At 41.1% G+C, this 17,243-nt stretch overlaps 1 protein-coding gene across 3 annotated transcripts in view; it reads left to right on the top strand.

Annotated features, from left to right (window-relative positions):
- Positions 1-3,093: 3,093 nt before the first annotated feature.
- Positions 3,094-17,243, top strand: part of THBS2 (thrombospondin 2) — a 33,159-nt gene continuing 19,009 nt past the window's right edge. Inside the window, exons 1-12 of one of the 3 annotated variants that reach the window (XM_071431177.1) lie at positions 3,094-3,250; positions 4,558-4,632; positions 5,565-6,121; positions 7,585-7,669; positions 12,044-12,237; positions 13,021-13,161; positions 13,385-13,481; positions 14,202-14,372; positions 15,192-15,368; positions 16,108-16,281; positions 16,718-16,845; positions 16,956-17,108. In XM_071431177.1, coding sequence (XP_071287278.1) covers positions 4,563-4,632; positions 5,565-6,121; positions 7,585-7,669; positions 12,044-12,237; positions 13,021-13,161; positions 13,385-13,481; positions 14,202-14,372; positions 15,192-15,368; positions 16,108-16,281; positions 16,718-16,845; positions 16,956-17,108 — 1,947 coding nt within the window. In that variant the 5' untranslated portion in view covers positions 3,094-3,250; positions 4,558-4,562. Of the gene's footprint in view, positions 3,251-3,327; positions 3,488-4,557; positions 4,633-5,564; positions 6,122-7,584; positions 7,670-12,043; positions 12,238-13,020; positions 13,162-13,384; positions 13,482-14,201; positions 14,373-15,191; positions 15,369-16,107; positions 16,282-16,717; positions 16,846-16,955; positions 17,109-17,243 lie in introns of those variants that run through there. The other 2 variants (XM_071431172.1, XM_071431164.1) reach the window with 2 other exon arrangements.

The following is a 17,243-nucleotide window of genomic DNA, read 5'->3' as shown; positions in this document are numbered from 1 at the left end:
CAGTTGATGGCCATTTTTTCTGACAGAATGCATTAGCATTTGTGTCTGGATATATTTTATACCTGGAAATTACTTAAGGAAGGTTTAAAACAAGACCAAAACACTTCCTCTGAAACAAAGAGCAGAAGACTAAGTATCTGATTATGATACCCATTTTTACCTGGCACCAGAACTTAAACTAGAGCATACATAAAGCTTTGTCAAAACTACCTCTCTCCCTCATCATAGAATAATTCACTCTCCCTTGTGGATTCCATTCCAGGACTCAAAATCTGCATTTAGCTGAAGTACTTACAACATGTTGTCAGAGGAAGCACTCAGGTCTCTCTCCCTGTCCCTACTAGCTCATTCAAAAAACTCAGTGACTGAGTCACATACTAATTGCAAGTTACCTGTTTCAGTTTTGGAACCTCAATAGTGTGAATTATGAAAATCAAATTCCACCACAGGAAGAAAAAAAAAAAATTCTTCATGGCTTTTTCACAGCTTTTCTGTGAGAATGATTATCAGGAGAAATCCAGGACTGCAGGATAAAACTTAAAGGACCTTATCATGCTCATGCAACTAGACCTATTTCAACTAGTGGGGATGCTTTTGTCAGAAAAAAGAAAAAAAAAAGATCAGAATTTCACCCAGCGAAAGTCACAGAATTTCTTTTGGATCATGCCATAAGCACAGTGTTTCAATTTTATCAGAAAAGCAGTAAAGAAAAAAAATATAGCATGTAAAGCATATTCCACTTTACTTGGATTCTTTCTAATGTAGGAGAGTTCAAGTCTTCTCCAAAGTCAAGCTAAGTCAAAAAGTCAGTGATAAACTCCTAGGCAAAACCATGGAATATTTGGTGGACATCCATCAAATCACAGTTCTTTCTGAGACAGTGCCATAACAGAATCCTGACATTCTTCAGTGATTTTCAAGGTACAAGTGTACCTTGTACAATGTTTACGTGATCCAAAATGGAAAGTCCCAAGGGCAAGTACAAAAGGAAAACAGCCAATTGAAAAGGGCAAAGGGAGGTGCATAAAGAGATGAGAAGTTAAGGACCTGTGCTCATGGCTGATATGCTGGTCTGAAGCAGTGAAGGGTAAAATAATACAGAAAACCATCACTATGAGATCTACTGTTATCTCAGTTGTGGTCCTATATGTTAGCAAATCTGGCTTTATAATCTCTCTAATTACCATTGTTCACTTTCCCTTCACACTGAAAAATCAGGTAAATTGACACATGTGAATGTTATTCCAATGTTTGCATGTGTACATTGGCTCACTGCGCAAAGCAGAGTGTGTATTTGTTTCTTTGAGACTTTCCACCCGGAATCTTGGAAAGAAGATGTTTTCCTCTTCCAAGGTGGCCGGGGGAAAGTGAGCAAGCAAGCATTTTTACGGTTGTGGAAAGACCACAATCAAAACTGTCTACTCAAAGGCCATCATCCTATATATAAACCACTCAGCTCAAAACAATATGCTATCCATCCTTCATTCCTAGAACACTCACAGAGATTGAAAGGAAAGATTTGCTATGAGGCAGCTGGTTAGAAGCTGACACAATAAAATTGGTCTCTTTATTGTTATTTTATTGACTTAAAAATTTCTATTGTAAAAAGGCTTTCCATATCGATGTACAAATAATTCATGAAATTATCCCAGAGTTTCTTCTTGGTCTCTTAAACACTTTGTTGCATTCTCTTCTCCAGCTGTAATCCCAGAGCAGTTTCCTGATGAGAGTTATCCCAGCACAGTTCAATCTAGTGGAAAACACACCACACAGCTACATATATAGATATAAAGACTAAGTCTTAATATAGCAGGGGGAATGAGTAAACCCACTAGAATTTGAGGTTTTGTGAACATCATTAACTACTTTTTTAAATTCTTGAGGTTTGCAAAACTGAAAACCAAATGTCTTAGGAAGACAAAAAAGCCCTCTCCCTACTATCTTGGCTCAGTCCCCTGGACCCTGTGAGAAAGGGTAAGGCTCCTTGGCTCCTGTTACCCTGAAAGGCCAAGGCCAGCCAACTTGGAAGGAGCTTCCATGGCAAACGGAAAGGGAACACTGCTTGCATTGGCATTTTCTGCTGTAGTGACAGATTGAGCCTTTTGAAGTCTTCTGAGCTCTGAAATATCAACACCTTTTTCTATTGGAATTTCAGATTGTGATGGGCGAAGTTAATGACTTCCCAGGCTCTGGTTTTTTTTGGGTTTTGTGGTTTTTTTTTTTTTTTTTTTTTGGGGGGGGGTAATGTTTTGTTTGAGTTTTGGTTTTTTGTGTGTTAAGATTTGTGAAGTTTGTCCACCTATACATTTGACAGCACTACATTTCTTGGATTCTGTGGGCAACTGAGCCAAATCCATGCCTCTTCACACCAGCTGCAGGATTCTTTCACAGATATTCTGCAACCCCAGTTCACGACTCAGCAGCTGGGATCATGGTTTTCTCCTTTGACTTCTGAAATGTATCCACGTGTCATGGCAGGTTCTGAGTGTCGACCTACTACAGGGATCCATCCGCCTGCTCTCTGTGGAGCGTGATGCTGGAAGCTGTGCTGGCTGCTCCTCAGGACATTGACCTTTAAAATTCAATGGTTGTGACTGGAGTGCTTGCTTGTGGAGATAGTTCCCAGTTCTCCTAACGTGTCTAGGATCAGCCTAAGAGTGAGGTTTCTTTCACTAGCCCTGAGCCAAGGCTCCTTCCTCAAGGAGCACGCCTCAGTAAGCCCTCATCGCCCTCCATGGAATGCAAGGGGATGGTGCTTCTTGCGCAGAACAGCGGGACCGAGGTGCTTGGGCTCACTTGAGGAGCCGCTGGCTTATATCCAGAGGGCACTTTGCCAACTGACCGGGAGACGGGGCAAGTCTCGGCTTTGGGCTGTTGTACAATTTAAAACTAAAAAGGATAAAAATGAGATAACAGAGCCCTGGAGAAGGCCGGATTTTGCCGCGGTGGCGGCAGGAGCACGGAGCTCTCAAGCGACAAGTGTCCCCGGGAGAGCCGGGCCGGCTGGAGGGGCCGCAGGAACCGGGCTCGGATCGCCCCGACAGCAGGTCCGGACCGCGCTCCTGCCCCGCCGCGGAGCCTGGCGCCGCCTCCCGGGGGCTCTGCCGCGCTCGGCCCCCGCCACACCGACCGCGGGCTCGCCTGCCCGCCCCTCCGCTACCGGGGGGAGGCCGCTGCCGCCCTGCCCGCCCCCCGCACCGCCCCTGCACCGCCCGCCGGGGGCCGGCCCGGGCCGGCGATGGCCCCGCAGGTAGGCGAGGTGGGGAGGGGGCGGCGGGGTTTATGTCACCGCCGCGGAGGGGCGAGCCGGGGGCGCGCCCCGGCGCCGCTGATTGACAGCGGGGCCCGGCCCGCAGCCCATAAAGGCGCGGGGCGCGGGGCCGTGTAGGGACTTGCGGCGGCGTCGGCAGCAGAGCGTCCCATCCCGCTTCGCTCCCGGCCGCCTCGCCCTGCAGAGCTCAGCCCGCCGTCGGCTCCCCGATGCCAGGTGAGGTGCAGGGCGCGGAGGTGCCGTACCCGCCGCGGAGCCCGCTCGGCGGGCGGAGCAGGCTGTCAGCCCGCTCGGAGCTCCCCGTGGGCACTCGCCCCGCTGCCCACGCCGCGGGAGCTCGGGGTGCGGGGAGCAGCCGCGGGGCAGGCGGTGTGTGCAGGCACCTGCCCGCAGCAGCCCTGCCGCCGCCGCGCCCGCCCCCAGGCAGGGTCTGTCCCGCCGGGAGCCCCTGGGTTCGAGAGGTGAGAGAGGCATCCTGGCGGCCGCCGGTAGCCGTGGTACCCTGGAGATGATGCCAGGTAGTAAGAGTTCCGTGTAGAACAAAGAAAATGTAGACAGGAAGCGCTGGCGGCATCCCTGAGTCGTTGCAGTAACGTGTGGAGTTGGCGGTGCTGAAGTTATTTGGCTGTACCCAGAGAAATGGATTTCTGCGCATTCTGGCGAATGCTTCTGCTCCATTCATTGTGAGCTGAGACGCGTATGGAGATGCAATTATGTGGTTTATAACTGCACAGTGCTACAGGGCGAGCCCGGCATCACGTTAAGAGTCACTTTATCCAGCTGTGGTTGGGTACAGGGGATTGTACATATTTTTATACATATGGAAAAGAGTGTTGGTATCCTGGCACTGGAAAAGGTACTGAAAAGTACCCCTCTTACTTGGAACTGACATCCAGTTTAGATCCCATTATTCTGCAAGGATTTTTGGCTGAATATTGTGCTCCAAAGTAACGATGTGCTAGCAATAAGCTGTATCTCCTGTAGTGTCATATAGTCCCTATGCCAGCTACTGAAATTTCATTAAGAAAATAATATTGTATATTTTCTGTATGCCTTTCCTTTTTATTAAGGACATTGCCATAATTCCTCTTCCCTTAACCTCATGTCACATTTCACTTCTACCATCAAGAATAGACCCAGAATAAGTGTTACAAGAATCAATAAAAATTTTTTAAAAATCTATTTTATATATATAGTTGCTGTTTATGGCATTTCATGAGGAAAATTGCATTATTTATAGCTGATAAATATAATTTCCCTAATACTACTTTTTGTTTTATTCATAGGAGTTATGCTGAAGAGGAGAGGGTTGCTGTGCCTTGTTGTCTTGATAACCCTGTGGGTTTCCTCAAATGCTCAGGGTAAGTTCTGACACTTCTTAACTGGATACAGACTAACTCCCAAAGTTAAAAGTTATAAAGTGTTGGCTTACCTGAACTACAGTGGGCAAAATAGTCATAAAGGATTTTTTTAGAAGTGCCTGGGATATTTTTGGTAGCCATACCTTGCCAGTGCTAAATGAAGATTTCTCAATATATCTCAAAATTGCTTTCTTTAGAAATTATTTATGAAAAGGTATATAATTCCAGAAATAATTAATGTTATACTTTTCTGTGTGGTGGAAATGTATGGTGAAAGTAACATAAACAGAATCACTGATAATTTAAAAAGATAAAAGTAGAGAAATAGACATCTACAGACCAAATATAAATAGAATTCAAATTGGCACAGTGCCAGACCCTAATTTCCATCTGATTTCTTGGTTGCAGTCTTTAAAAGTAAATCTCTTTTTTTGGTCATCGTATAGGCACATGGACTCTCATAATTTGGTTTTCCATTATCTCGTAATCAAAATATAGAAATTGCCTCAAGTTCCTTATCCAATCATATATTAAAAAATATTTAATTAATAAATTGCTGCATGCATCCATGTGTAGGCATATACATGGCCTACAGAATAGATATATATGTAAAAGTATGTACCATATAGTGCTATCAAATATGAAGCCATAATGTATAGCCATAATGTATGAAGCTACCACAGCAAATGTATAATGAAAAGTGTTTGTACACATGGAGAGAATTTTCATGTAAGTGAAAATGTCAGGTAGAAAATATGATTTACTTGCCTTCTTGTAGGAGCAATTCCATTTGTGGAGGCCAGAAAGTGCTGGGTTTACTCTGCTGTTCCTTAATGTCTGTCATACAATTGCAGTTGCTCAGTGTATTGTATGGTGCTGTTTCCTGTAAGACTTTTTGCAGACACACTGTCACACGCTGTTAACTTTTTCAGATGGTGACAAGGAAGAGGAGACCACCTTTGATTTACTTCAAGTCAGTAACATAAACCGAAAGACAATTGGAGCAAAGGTGTTCCGGGGCCCAGACCCCGCTGTGCCAGCGTACCGTTTCATTCGGTTTGACCATATACCTCCATGTAAGCCCGAGAAACTCAAAAAGATGCTAAAATTAATACGGCAGAATGAGGGCTTTATCCTCTCAGCCACCCTGAGGCAGGACAGGCAATCTAGAGGCACTATCCTTGCTTTAGAGGGTCCCGGCATCAGTGAGAGGCAGTTTGAGATCATTTCCAATGGCCGGGCCAACACCCTGGACCTTATCTATTGGGTGGATGGCTTCCAGAATGTGATTTCCCTGGAAGACGTGGACCTCGCTGACTCCCAGTGGAAGAACCTCACCGTGCAGATAACGGGGGAGAACTACAACCTCTATGTTGGCTGTGACCTTATTGACAGCTTCATCCTGGAGGAGCCTTTCTATGAGCAGCTGAAAGCTGAGAGCAGCAGGCTGTACGTGGCAAAAGGGTCCACTCGGGAGAATCATTTCAGGGTAGGTGACCTGCAGAAGCTTGGGTCTCTGCTGTGGTAAGAAGGTAACTGCAAGTAGTTTGGGAAGATGCAATGGGAACAGTTTTGTTGTCCCAGTGCCTCTTGGATTTGATGGGGTCACAGGTGTTCCCAAGAAGACTTTCTTCAGTGTGCTTTTATTAATTGCTGGATCTGTGTTGTGTGATTTTGGGGTTCCTGAAAGCAAGGAAAAAGCAAAGTCTAAATCCAGAAAAAGTGTGCAAAACCAATTTTTGGGTTTCCTGTGCAACCATCCCTTTTCTCTTCCAGATGTAAGACTTCTAGAGATGTTGAGTTTTTGTGGTGATTTGTAGAATTTTTTGCAAATTTCTTGAACTGTTTTCACATTGAAGTAATCTATTCAAATAATGAGAACATTTTTATTTTTCTATTTGGAAGAAGAAAAGAAAGAATTTTTAATGAAGCTGAAGCATGTGGTGTTGGTCCATCCTGTAACAGAACATCCCGTTTTACCATTTTGACTGTTTCTTTTCAATTTAAATTTTAAAGAGGAAAAATTTGAGAAAAGAAATACAACAAAAAGTTTTGATCAGTCCTGTAAATGAGTTTATTTTTCTTTTTGTGGAAAACATTTGAGATTAAACAATTACAAGCTTTTTTGGTTTTCCTATCAAATGAAAGCAACCTTCTGCCTCATAATCTGGTGATGTGATCTGGCCCAGCTGCTTTAAGGATGGCTTTTTTTCAGTCACAGCTGAAGTCAGACTTGAACTCATGGCTCCAAAAATTTCAAAAAGCCCTTTCTTTCTCATCATGTTGTGCCATCTGGTTTTCAGCCAGAGCCTGGCATGCTGGAGTTTGGCTCCATGGGATGACCAGTTTTGGCAGGGACTTCAGAAGTTCTTGCCCAAAGCCTCTCCATTCCTGCTATGTTACTCCACCAGTAGTGCTCATACAACTGGTTCTGAAGCTGTACTGCTAAATGACTCACTGAAACAAGCTGTTTTTTAATTTATTTTTTTTTCTTTGAAGGTTTTTTTCCCAAGTGAAATAGATACCTGTCTGGTTTTAGAGTGTTGTCTCAGAGTAGGGCCAGCACAGTTGAGCAGGCAGGGAACTGTGGTGCATTGAAATGACTGGCTAAGGATGGAAGTGTGATGGTGCAGAAAACTTGGCTTTGACTCTATGGCGAATCTAAAATTCACTATGAAAATGGAGATTTTAGCTTGTAGCAGATTAATATATTTTATTTATACATGTTTCAGAACATACCTATCTTTGTAGCTTATAAAACTGAAATTGTATATAACAAAGCTATAACCATTTTTTTTCCTGTGTGTCAGGTTTAATGCCTTGTAGATTGTTCTTTATGTATTTGCTTATGTCTGAATCCAGTCAGTAGCATGGAATTGAGACAGATCAGTTATTAGTTATTCAAAAATTAATCTTACTGCTTTTAATTGCTTTTAAAAATTGTTATTACAGGGTCTCTTGCAAAATATTCAGTTAATCTTTGATACTTCAATAGAGGACGTTCTGCGTAAGAAAGGATGCCAGAGAAGCCAGTCAAGTAAGGCTTTTGTTATCTTGTTAATACTGTTCAGTTGAATCTGAAAATCAGAAATGTCAGTTGTGAAATATTATCCTAAAACCAGGCAACAGATCCCTTTGAAATGAAAAGGAGAATAAGTTGCTTTTTGGTGGTAATGGGAACTTACATGTTTATATGATGTAATTTCTACTCTCTAGCCTATTATTTTAGTTCAGTTACTTAGGTTTATAACTCTGAACCTCTGTTTTTAAGCTGGGGAAAAAAAGTGTTGAGCAATAATCTAGTAGAAATGAAAGGGAAAAAAGCACATACAGGAAAATACATATTTTTGTATATGAGGTTTCTGCAATTCATTGCACACCAGACAGTAGTTTTGCTTCTGAATTCTGCTGCTGACTGTCAATGGGCCCACAAACTAGTCTGCCATTTTTAAAGATACTGAATTCCTTGGCAATACCTTCAACTGAAAGAGGCTTTGGGTTTGACTCCCAAAGTATTGTTAATCAAAACAGACTCAGGAAAATAAGGAATCAAAGGAAGAGAGATGGAAGGCTTGTATGTTACAGGCTGACATGTTCTTAGTCCAGTTCATGCTTACCCTGCCAGGAGGGGAGTACTCTGTGTGTGGGTGTGTAGTGGATTCCCCATAAAAGAATTGGGATTATTTGTCAAATATGTGCTAAGGTTTTGTACTCAAGTTTATAGGAGGTGCTGACTGTTTTACTTCCCAGTGCTTGTAGCTGACAAGAGCTCAGTCAAGAATCAGAGCCAGCTCAATCTGTCAGAGGAATGTTGTGGGTGCACAAGACAGGACTTCAGAGTTTCGTTTGAAACTCCTGCCACCTGAAAAGCCATTATTTCTGTTACTTTGCTCAAATATGTGGTATATAGAAAATCAGTTAAGCAGATTGAATTCAATGTTTTCCTTGTTTATGCAAAACCCAGAAATTAAATGATAGCAGATCTTGACTTCAAAGGAGTACTAAATGTTTTGAAATATCACCAAGTAGAAATGGAATGTTACTATACCTCTACAATGAAGAGGAAACCAATGGGATCCTAAAGGATTAATTGAATACTTCATGCTAATGCATACCTTAGGAGGAATTCTTGTACAGCTGTAAGCTGCTGATAACCAACAGATAATATTTTCTTAGTGTATTGTTATCACATCTGTCAATTGCCAAATTATCAGTTCTATTAATGATACAGATTTGGGGTTTTTGTTTTATCCTTACTGGGAATTATTTAGCAAATAATTCAGTTCACAGTATTCTCCTTTTACTTTGCAACACCAAGAGAATAATAGAATATGGAAATTTCTTGTGCAGTAACAGAAAAGAACTAATAGCACAGTGAGGCCATCAAAATTACTTGAGAGTGCATTTTTATGTGCATGTCAGAGTCTGACATTGCCTATCCAGATTAATTACACACTCATGGAATGGGTCAGGTTGAAAAGGACTGCAGGGCATCATCAGTGTAATCTCCCTGCTCAAGGAGGGTCATCCAAGAGCACGTGGCACAGGGTTGTGTCCAGATGATTCTTCAATATCTCCAGTGAGGGAATCTCCACAATCTCTCGGGCAGCTGTTCCAGTGCTTGGTCTCCCACACAGTGAAGAAGTTCTTCCTCGTATCCAGGTGGAACTTCCTGTGCATCAGGGTCTACCCATTGCCTCTTGTCCTATTGCTTGGCACCACTGAACAGAACCTGGCTCCATCCCCTTTAGATATTTATACACCTTGATGAGGTCCCCTTTCAATTGTCTTTCTTTGAGTCTGAACAGGCCCAGCTCCCTCAGTTTTTCCTCATAATAGGGAGGCTCCAGTCCCTTAATTTACTTTGTCGTCTGTGGTTGGACCCAGTCCAGGAGCTCCATATCTTGTACTGAGCCTAGAATTGGACACAGCACTTCAGATATAGCTGAGGATGAGGAGAGGGGCAGCATGGTTCTTCTCTGCCCCTCTCTCCAGCCTGTTGAGGTCCTTGAGGACAGCACAGCCCTCTGGGGTATTGGTTACTCCAGGATTTGTCATCTGTGAACTTGCTGAGGAGGCATCGGTCCATCCAAGTCATTGATGGATAAGTTAAACAAGACTGGGCCCAGTATTGAAACTTGGGAGATGCTGCTAATGACAATTACCACAGTTGAAAAGCCATGAATGATGCTACTGATCACAAGATATTTTCCCATTTTGATGGCAGACTCATTGAGCTGAAGTACAGGCATTAAGATGACATATTTATGTGTTAATGTCCCATGACAGCAAGACTGATGTTACCAATGAAGTTCCCTCAGCCCTAAGAACACAAAAGGAGGCAGGACTGTTTTCCCAATGTATCTTTAAGCCTAATATGGGAATGTGACATCTGGTGAAATGGTGGCTTGGGATTGCTGTTTGGTTGAGGGTAGGAAAGTATGTGTGTAGTGTGATGACTACTGATCCTTTAGGCAGGATTTATACACTGCACTGGATAGGAAAGATGACAAAAACACACCTAAATAGGAACATTAATAAAATCCCTTCTTGAGTTATATCAATAGAATGATATTTGCATATGTGAGAGGATGCACATTTTACTCTTCTGGTTTCTCATTTTAATCATCTGGTCCTTAGGAAATTAGCAGGAAGCCAGCAGCAGAGAACTGATTTCCCAGTGATCCCCAGGCATCTTCTTTCAGTCACTGCCAAGTACCAGTAGGAAGTGAGGATTTAGTTCTTCTAACATAGTTTTGGTTTATGTTTCCTGCTGAGATTGCAACTTTATTAATGTCCTCAGAATGTTCCGGTCAAGGCATACTCCATGTTGGCTTGAAAAATATGAAATTAATGATCTGAGAAGTGCTGTGGGGGGATCTGAGAAATCTAGTGTTCCAATGTGGTAGGAAAATTGCATTCTTTCCAGGGAATCAAAAAGCAGCTGAAATAAGTTGTTATGACACAGAGTTCTGATCTGCTATGTGGTTTTCTCCCATACTGTAAGTGAAGCTGGACAATTGCTTCAACTTTGGAAAACTGAGAACAATTTTTTGTAGGCCTTGGCTGGTGGCAGATGTTTCATAGCTAATTTAAATGCACATCAAGCCAATAATTTTAAGTTTGGTCGAGAAGTAATCACTTAATGTCATATTGTGTGTTGGTTCTTTGTTCTTTTATTTTTAGCCTTCCAAATGAAGAATACTTTGCTCCTGTTTTCCTTTTATATTTATATATAACACTTGACATTGTATGGTAAAGCATCAAATCAAGTCCTTAACATTTCTGAAGATTTGCCACCTTTGGTGATTTGTCAACACTGAATGGTATTGGGGTTTTGACACATATGTTTTATGGCACATGTTCCTGTGCTGTTTTTTTCTTTTTAAATTGCTATATCCTTTGCTTGTCTTCCCACTTTGGTAACCTTGAGCTATTCCAATGCCACTAAATGTGGTAAAGAAGTCTTTATTAAGAGACAGAGAAGTATGGATTGCTGTATAGCTGATACCAACTTTGGGTTTCTCATGGAGTCCTTAGAGAAAGTGTCCATGGAATCCATAAGTTATTTACCTGATGGAGATTAAAATGCTTAACAGAACACAGACTGTTTTATTTAGTTATCTAAGTGCTTTTTGCTTTTTTATTAATTAAAAAACTATGCATTCTGCTATGTTATTTTTCAGGAATTTACTGTAGACAGGGAAGTCTTTCAAAATTATATTAGAACATGTCCAGTTCTCCCTGTCTAATGCATGCAAAATTCTGTTTTAATTACAATCTGCCTTTTGGAGGAGTGTTTGGAGTGACAAATTAAATAATCTGTCTGATCTTAGCTTGACCTCCATTTCACTTTAGAATGAAACTGTTTTTATAACAGCTCCTCTGAGCTTAACACTGGACAGTGCAATACAGAGCAGCCCAGTCTGGTATACATTGCATAATGGTCCAAATTTGATCCAGCCTTGGAATTTATGGAAGAACAAGGACAGTGACTTTCTGCAAGGAAACTTTCTCCTGCCTTTTTCTCTGCCTTAAGGAAATGTGATAGGTCATGAAAAAAATCTGAAACTTTTTATGTCTCAGTGGATAAAATGGGTTTGCTTTTTTGATACTGCATCCTTTTGTTAGCCTTCTTCATAAATGAATGTGTTGCAGTGCCAACAATTTTAAAGTGAAGGCCATGTGAGACGCAGCTTGGCTCTTAATTTTGAAAAGGGAAAGCCTATAATTGGAACCAGCTGACATCTAACCCCTCTTTTATTCATGGGTATAATAAGCAAGAAGCTGTGCCAAAATAGATGTGTTTAAACCCTACCTATGGGTGCCAGTCTGTGATTTCAGCAGGAATCTGTAATCTGTGGAAGAGCTTTGTATATGCTGCTCTTCTCTTTCATTCTCTTGCCACCAGCTGAAGTGAACACCATCAATGAGAGCACTGAAATCCTTCACTTGAGCCCCGCTGTGACAACGGAGTACGTGGGTGAGAAACCAGGGAAGGCCGAGTTCTGTGACCGCTCCTGTGAGGAGCTGGGATCGATGTTCACAGAGCTCACCGGCCTGCGCATCGTGGTGAACAACTTGGCTGACAACCTCCAGAAAGTGGTAGGTACCTGCGAGTCTGGAGAGCTGATGGAGGTCTCCTGTGCAGTGCTCTTTCCTTCCTTATTTTATGCCGGGGTATTTAATAGAGATTTCTATATTGCATATGAACACCTGTTAGTTTATCTAGATAATGTAAAGATGTCTTCTTTTCATTGAGACTAGTTTGCTAGTTCCTGAGTATAACACTTTAATCAAGGCTTGGTTTTCACACACTGGGTTTAAAAGAGCACACACACACACATACACTCATACACAGAGGAAATCCTTCTACAGGTTTGGAAATTGAAAGCTAGCAATCCCAACCTTGCTTGCATACTGTTAGTCTTTTTACCATGTTTACACCATTTATGGTTACCTCAGTAAGTGGCTGCATGGGGTACCTAAACTGCAAGTAAATGTATGGGATTTTTATGGTTGTAGTATGATGGTGATGTTTTGCTGAAGTCTGCCCCTCTTCTTATTCTGAATCAGCTAATTTTTCTGAAGGAATTTTATTAGTATGCCATATGTGTCAGGACTAAAATCTTCTCACCCAAAGATGAGCTGTGTTAGAGTAAAGCAAAATGGCTAAGAACAGATTTCCCTTAGTGTTGTGTTACTGTATTTGTACCATTCCTAGAAGAATTGCTATGCAGGACTGCAATACTTAAGACCATCTTCCTTATGGACATAAAAATAATTTTTTTGATGGAAGAATTTAGTCTGGTTGTAACTCATTTTTGTCTATTTAAAACAGTGTGCTTATGAAATACACAGTTTGTTTTCATTAAATTCATCTTTTAGTCTGAAGAGAACCAAATTATGTGGGAACTGATTGGGCCTAACAAAACAACGAAGAACCAACCAGTTTGCTGGCAGGATGGTCGTGTCTTTGCAGATAATGAAAGCTGGATTGTGGATAGCTGCACCAAGTGCATTTGCCAGGTAAGGTTTTGGAAATATTCTCTGCAGAAATGGAGTTCCAGCTCAGCTGTCCTTGTCAGATCATATTTACTTAGAGCTTGGCTGGATGTAATGATGTTTATAAAGAGTCTCCATGTCCATGATAGAATAAATCAAAACATTTCCACATGAAACTTCCCCAGATGCCCACCTTCATTTACCTCTTCGTGAGCATAAATCAGTAAATTGATTTCTTTGCCTTTAGGATTCCAAAATTGTGTGCAATCAAATCACCTGCCCAGCAGTTTCCTGTGCTGATCCAGTTTTTGTTGAAGGTGAATGCTGTCCAGTCTGCTCTCATTGTGAGTATTTAGCTGAGGAGAAAAATAGATAGTCTTCGGCATTATTTAAAATCACTACTAGTGTTCTTGAAAGCTCAAAACAAGTAAGATGCCAAGGCAGGTAAGATCAAATATAGAACTTGTATGTATACAAAGATCTTACAAAATAATTTGAGTGCTTGAAGTTACCCTCTGAAGGATTTGGTATGTCTTCACTGATTATATTGGTTACTTAGAATTAAGGTTATAACCTGCTTAGCTACTTTGGGCATAAAATGTTAAAAGTATGCTTCTCCCCAGTCATGTTTCACTTTTTTTTTCCCATTCAGAGCATAGGGCATATACTTACAGTGTGCTCTTCATCATGTTCACCATTATGCGGCTTTCAAAGGTGGGGCCACATGTCACACTGACCTATATTCTGAAGCCAAAGGCAGTTTGGACTCAGGTTTTGGCTCGGTCCTTTCTAGAGAAATGTTCTTCCTTCAGAGATCAGTGCTTCGTGCAAACACACTGCACACAAATTCATGAAGATCCAGGATTCTTATTTCAACTAACCTCTCATTATATTACACCAAAATTCTGTGACATCAGTGGCAGCTTGGGAAAGCAAAATTAGGAAAGGAGAGATCTAAATGTTAAAGTACATGTTCTGTGGAAAAAGAGAACAGAATATCTTCTAAATAGGATAATAGAGCAACTTTCAGAGCTAAGCACTTCTTTTTACCTTTTGCTCTGCAGCTGATGACAGTGAGGAGGGCTGGTCACCGTGGTCAGACTGGACAAAGTGCTCAGTTACCTGTGGCTCTGGGACACAGATGCGGGGAAGGTCGTGTGATGTCACCAGGAGTGCTTGCACAGGTCCACACATCCAAACAAGGATGTGCAGCTTTAAGAAATGTGACCATCGCAGTAAGTAATAAATTTGATAAATTTGTTCCATTTTAAAAGCTTCTTTTGATATCTCAAAGCAGAACCAAGTTTAGTCAGGACAGTATGTACTTGAGAAATCCTATATGCACAATTAAATAGCTGTCATTAGAGTCTTTGCCAATTTTCCCCTTTCAAATATTGCTCCCTTTCTTGACAATTTAATAGGTATTTACATTCTGGGCTTAGCTATGTTAAAAAAAAAAAAAGATGAGTGATCCTTTCTTTAACATTATGAACAAGAGTCTTTTGTTTGAACTCAGTTTGAAGATAACACTTAGTTTGTAAACATGATATTCAAGGCTGTTTACATCTGCCATTCAATGATTGTTGGGCCATTCCATTAACTTAACTGTGTCTAGGAATACAGTAATCATGGAAGATTTCTGAAAAATATCAAACTACTTTTATATTTAAGGCACTTATAAGGATGATATTCCAGAAGTGTAGTTAATGCTTTTGCAAGTTACCTTTGATATCCAGGCTAATATAGTATCTAAGGCAATATATAGCATCTGAGACTGCTAGATGTCCAAATGTGCATTTTGAACAAGTGTTTGTTTCATTGGAAAGTTTATTTTTAAGTAAAATATCTGCCATAATTGTTAGTCACACGTTGGTTACTGAAATTCCTGAGAAAGCTGTTCTTCAGTACCTGGGCTTTGTAAGTGAAATGGTGGGAAAGAGATGGGACATTCATCAGATGTGATGAGAGGCTCATAGAAGGCTAACCTCATAAGTGAGTTTGTATTACTGCTGCAGGTGGGCTGTTTGCTGGAGTTGTGCTCTTTTCTCTGGCAGTACGTCAAGATGGTGGCTGGAGTCACTGGTCTCCCTGGTCTTCCTGTTCAGTTACCTGTGGAGTGGGAAATATCACCCGCATCCGTCTCTGCAATTCTCCTATTCCCCAGATGGGTGGGAAAAACTGTGTGGGAAATGGGCGTGAAACAGAGAAGTGTGAGAAGGTTCCATGTCCAGGTATGTCTGTGGTCTTGAATCAAAAGTAACACAATAATATTCCAGCTGAATTCCTTCTCTTTGTTCAGATCTAAATGGCAGTGAATTTCCATGATGGAAAATAAAATTTTATCTTATGAGTGAAATAACACATAAGGGTGTTTTGAAAACGAAGGCAACAATGCAGTCAGAGGTTTTGTAAACCTTCCAAGTTATAATTTGGCTTTAAATACTCAGAGTTTGAGAAATTTCCTATTTACTGACATGTCTCTGCATATCAAAAATAAACACTTTCTAAAAGGAAGCTGTCTCTGTACTTGTTAGGAATAGACATAGAATCCCTCAATAGTCAGGTTTCTTTGATATTTGTGAATACATTTTTTACACATTCAACACAGTTAATTGTTATTATAATTCTCTTATTCATCTACACTTTTAAACCTTTTTTAGAGACCTTTCATTCCATACACTTTCACTTTCCTTTCATATAATTTTTCCTCCTTTTTTTCTCTTTGTGTATCTAGTGGGCATGGCAGGCTGTTTTGAATTATTGGCCAAAATATGCCTATGAAGCACTTGGGTATTTTTTATTGGTTTGTTTCTGAAATATTGCTATCTCAGTGCAAACATCTGCCATAATTTTCCTACATACATAGTGAGGAACTGTCTCTAGTCAGGGATCTGATGAATGATTGTGGTCATTGGCACCAGATGTCCCCACTTTATTGCCTGTGATTTTCTGCTCTTTCACATATCTTAGTGAATGGCCAGTGGGGTCCTTGGTCCCCATGGTCTGCCTGCACTGTCACCTGTGGAGGAGGAATTCGTGAGAGGTCTCGCCTCTGTAACAGTCCAGAGCCACAGTATGGAGGAAAGCCGTGTGTGGGAGATACCAAACAACATGATATGTGCAATAAGAAGGATTGCCCAATTGGTTGGTGTTCATTCTTTACTCAGTCTTAGTAGCTATTATTGCTGTTATCTCTTTAATGGGTAATTATGAAGTGACACTGCAGGAATCTGCTAATTATATCTTTGTTTCAGTAGAGGAGATTGAACTATTTTGAGTGCTTTTTAGTGGGATTTTTTATATATTTGCAATACCAACTTTCTTGAACAAGTATGCCTTTCTTAAATAGGGATTGAATATGCTGTAATGTATTCAACTAGATATAGCAATCTGTAACTTTTTCTTATTAAATCAATAGTAGTCTTAAATGCACTTAAAACCCCTAACTTTAGAGGTTTTATAAGAGTCTATTGCATCAAATGTGATTTAAGCTAATGATCAGAGAATCGCTGTTTGTTAAATGAAGTTTTATGTGCCTTTTATGCTCCTTACTTAATTTTCAGTTTTGTGTGTCTGCCAGATGGGTGCTTGTCAAATCCTTGCTTTCCTGGAGCAGAATGCAACAGTTACCCGGATGGGTCTTGGTCGTGTGGGGCATGCCCAGCAGGATACCTTGGCAATGGTACCTTCTGTGAGGATCTTGATGAGGTATTGGCTTTGTTTCCATTAACAGCAGGAAATCACCATGAAAAATACATTATTTGGGAATTACACAGCCATCTAATTGGTTTTTCCTTTTTTTCTTTCTTTACCTGCAGTGTATAGCTGTGTCAGATGTTTGCTTTAAAGTGAATCAGGTCCATCGCTGTGTGAACACAAACCCAGGCTTCCACTGCTTGCCATGTCCTCCACGCTATAAAGGAAGTCAGCCCTATGGAGTAGGGCTTGAAGTTGCCAAGACAGAGAAGCAAGTAAGTGATATTGAAGGGAATTTGATGGCTTTGAGTAATTCTCATCTGAAATATCTTTGAATGATGGCATAAGATAAACTTGGGTACCAAACAAAAGTGGCTTGAAATAGCTGAATGTTGTTTCAGAGTATTTTT

Source organism: Agelaius tricolor, unplaced genomic scaffold (assembly GCF_023055355.1).
Source record: "Agelaius tricolor isolate 1412-34295 unplaced genomic scaffold, bAgeTri1.0.p SCAF_1, whole genome shotgun sequence".
NCBI classification, from domain to species: Eukaryota; Metazoa; Chordata; class Aves; order Passeriformes; family Icteridae; genus Agelaius; species Agelaius tricolor.
This window is presented reverse-complemented; position numbering and strand designations above follow the sequence as displayed.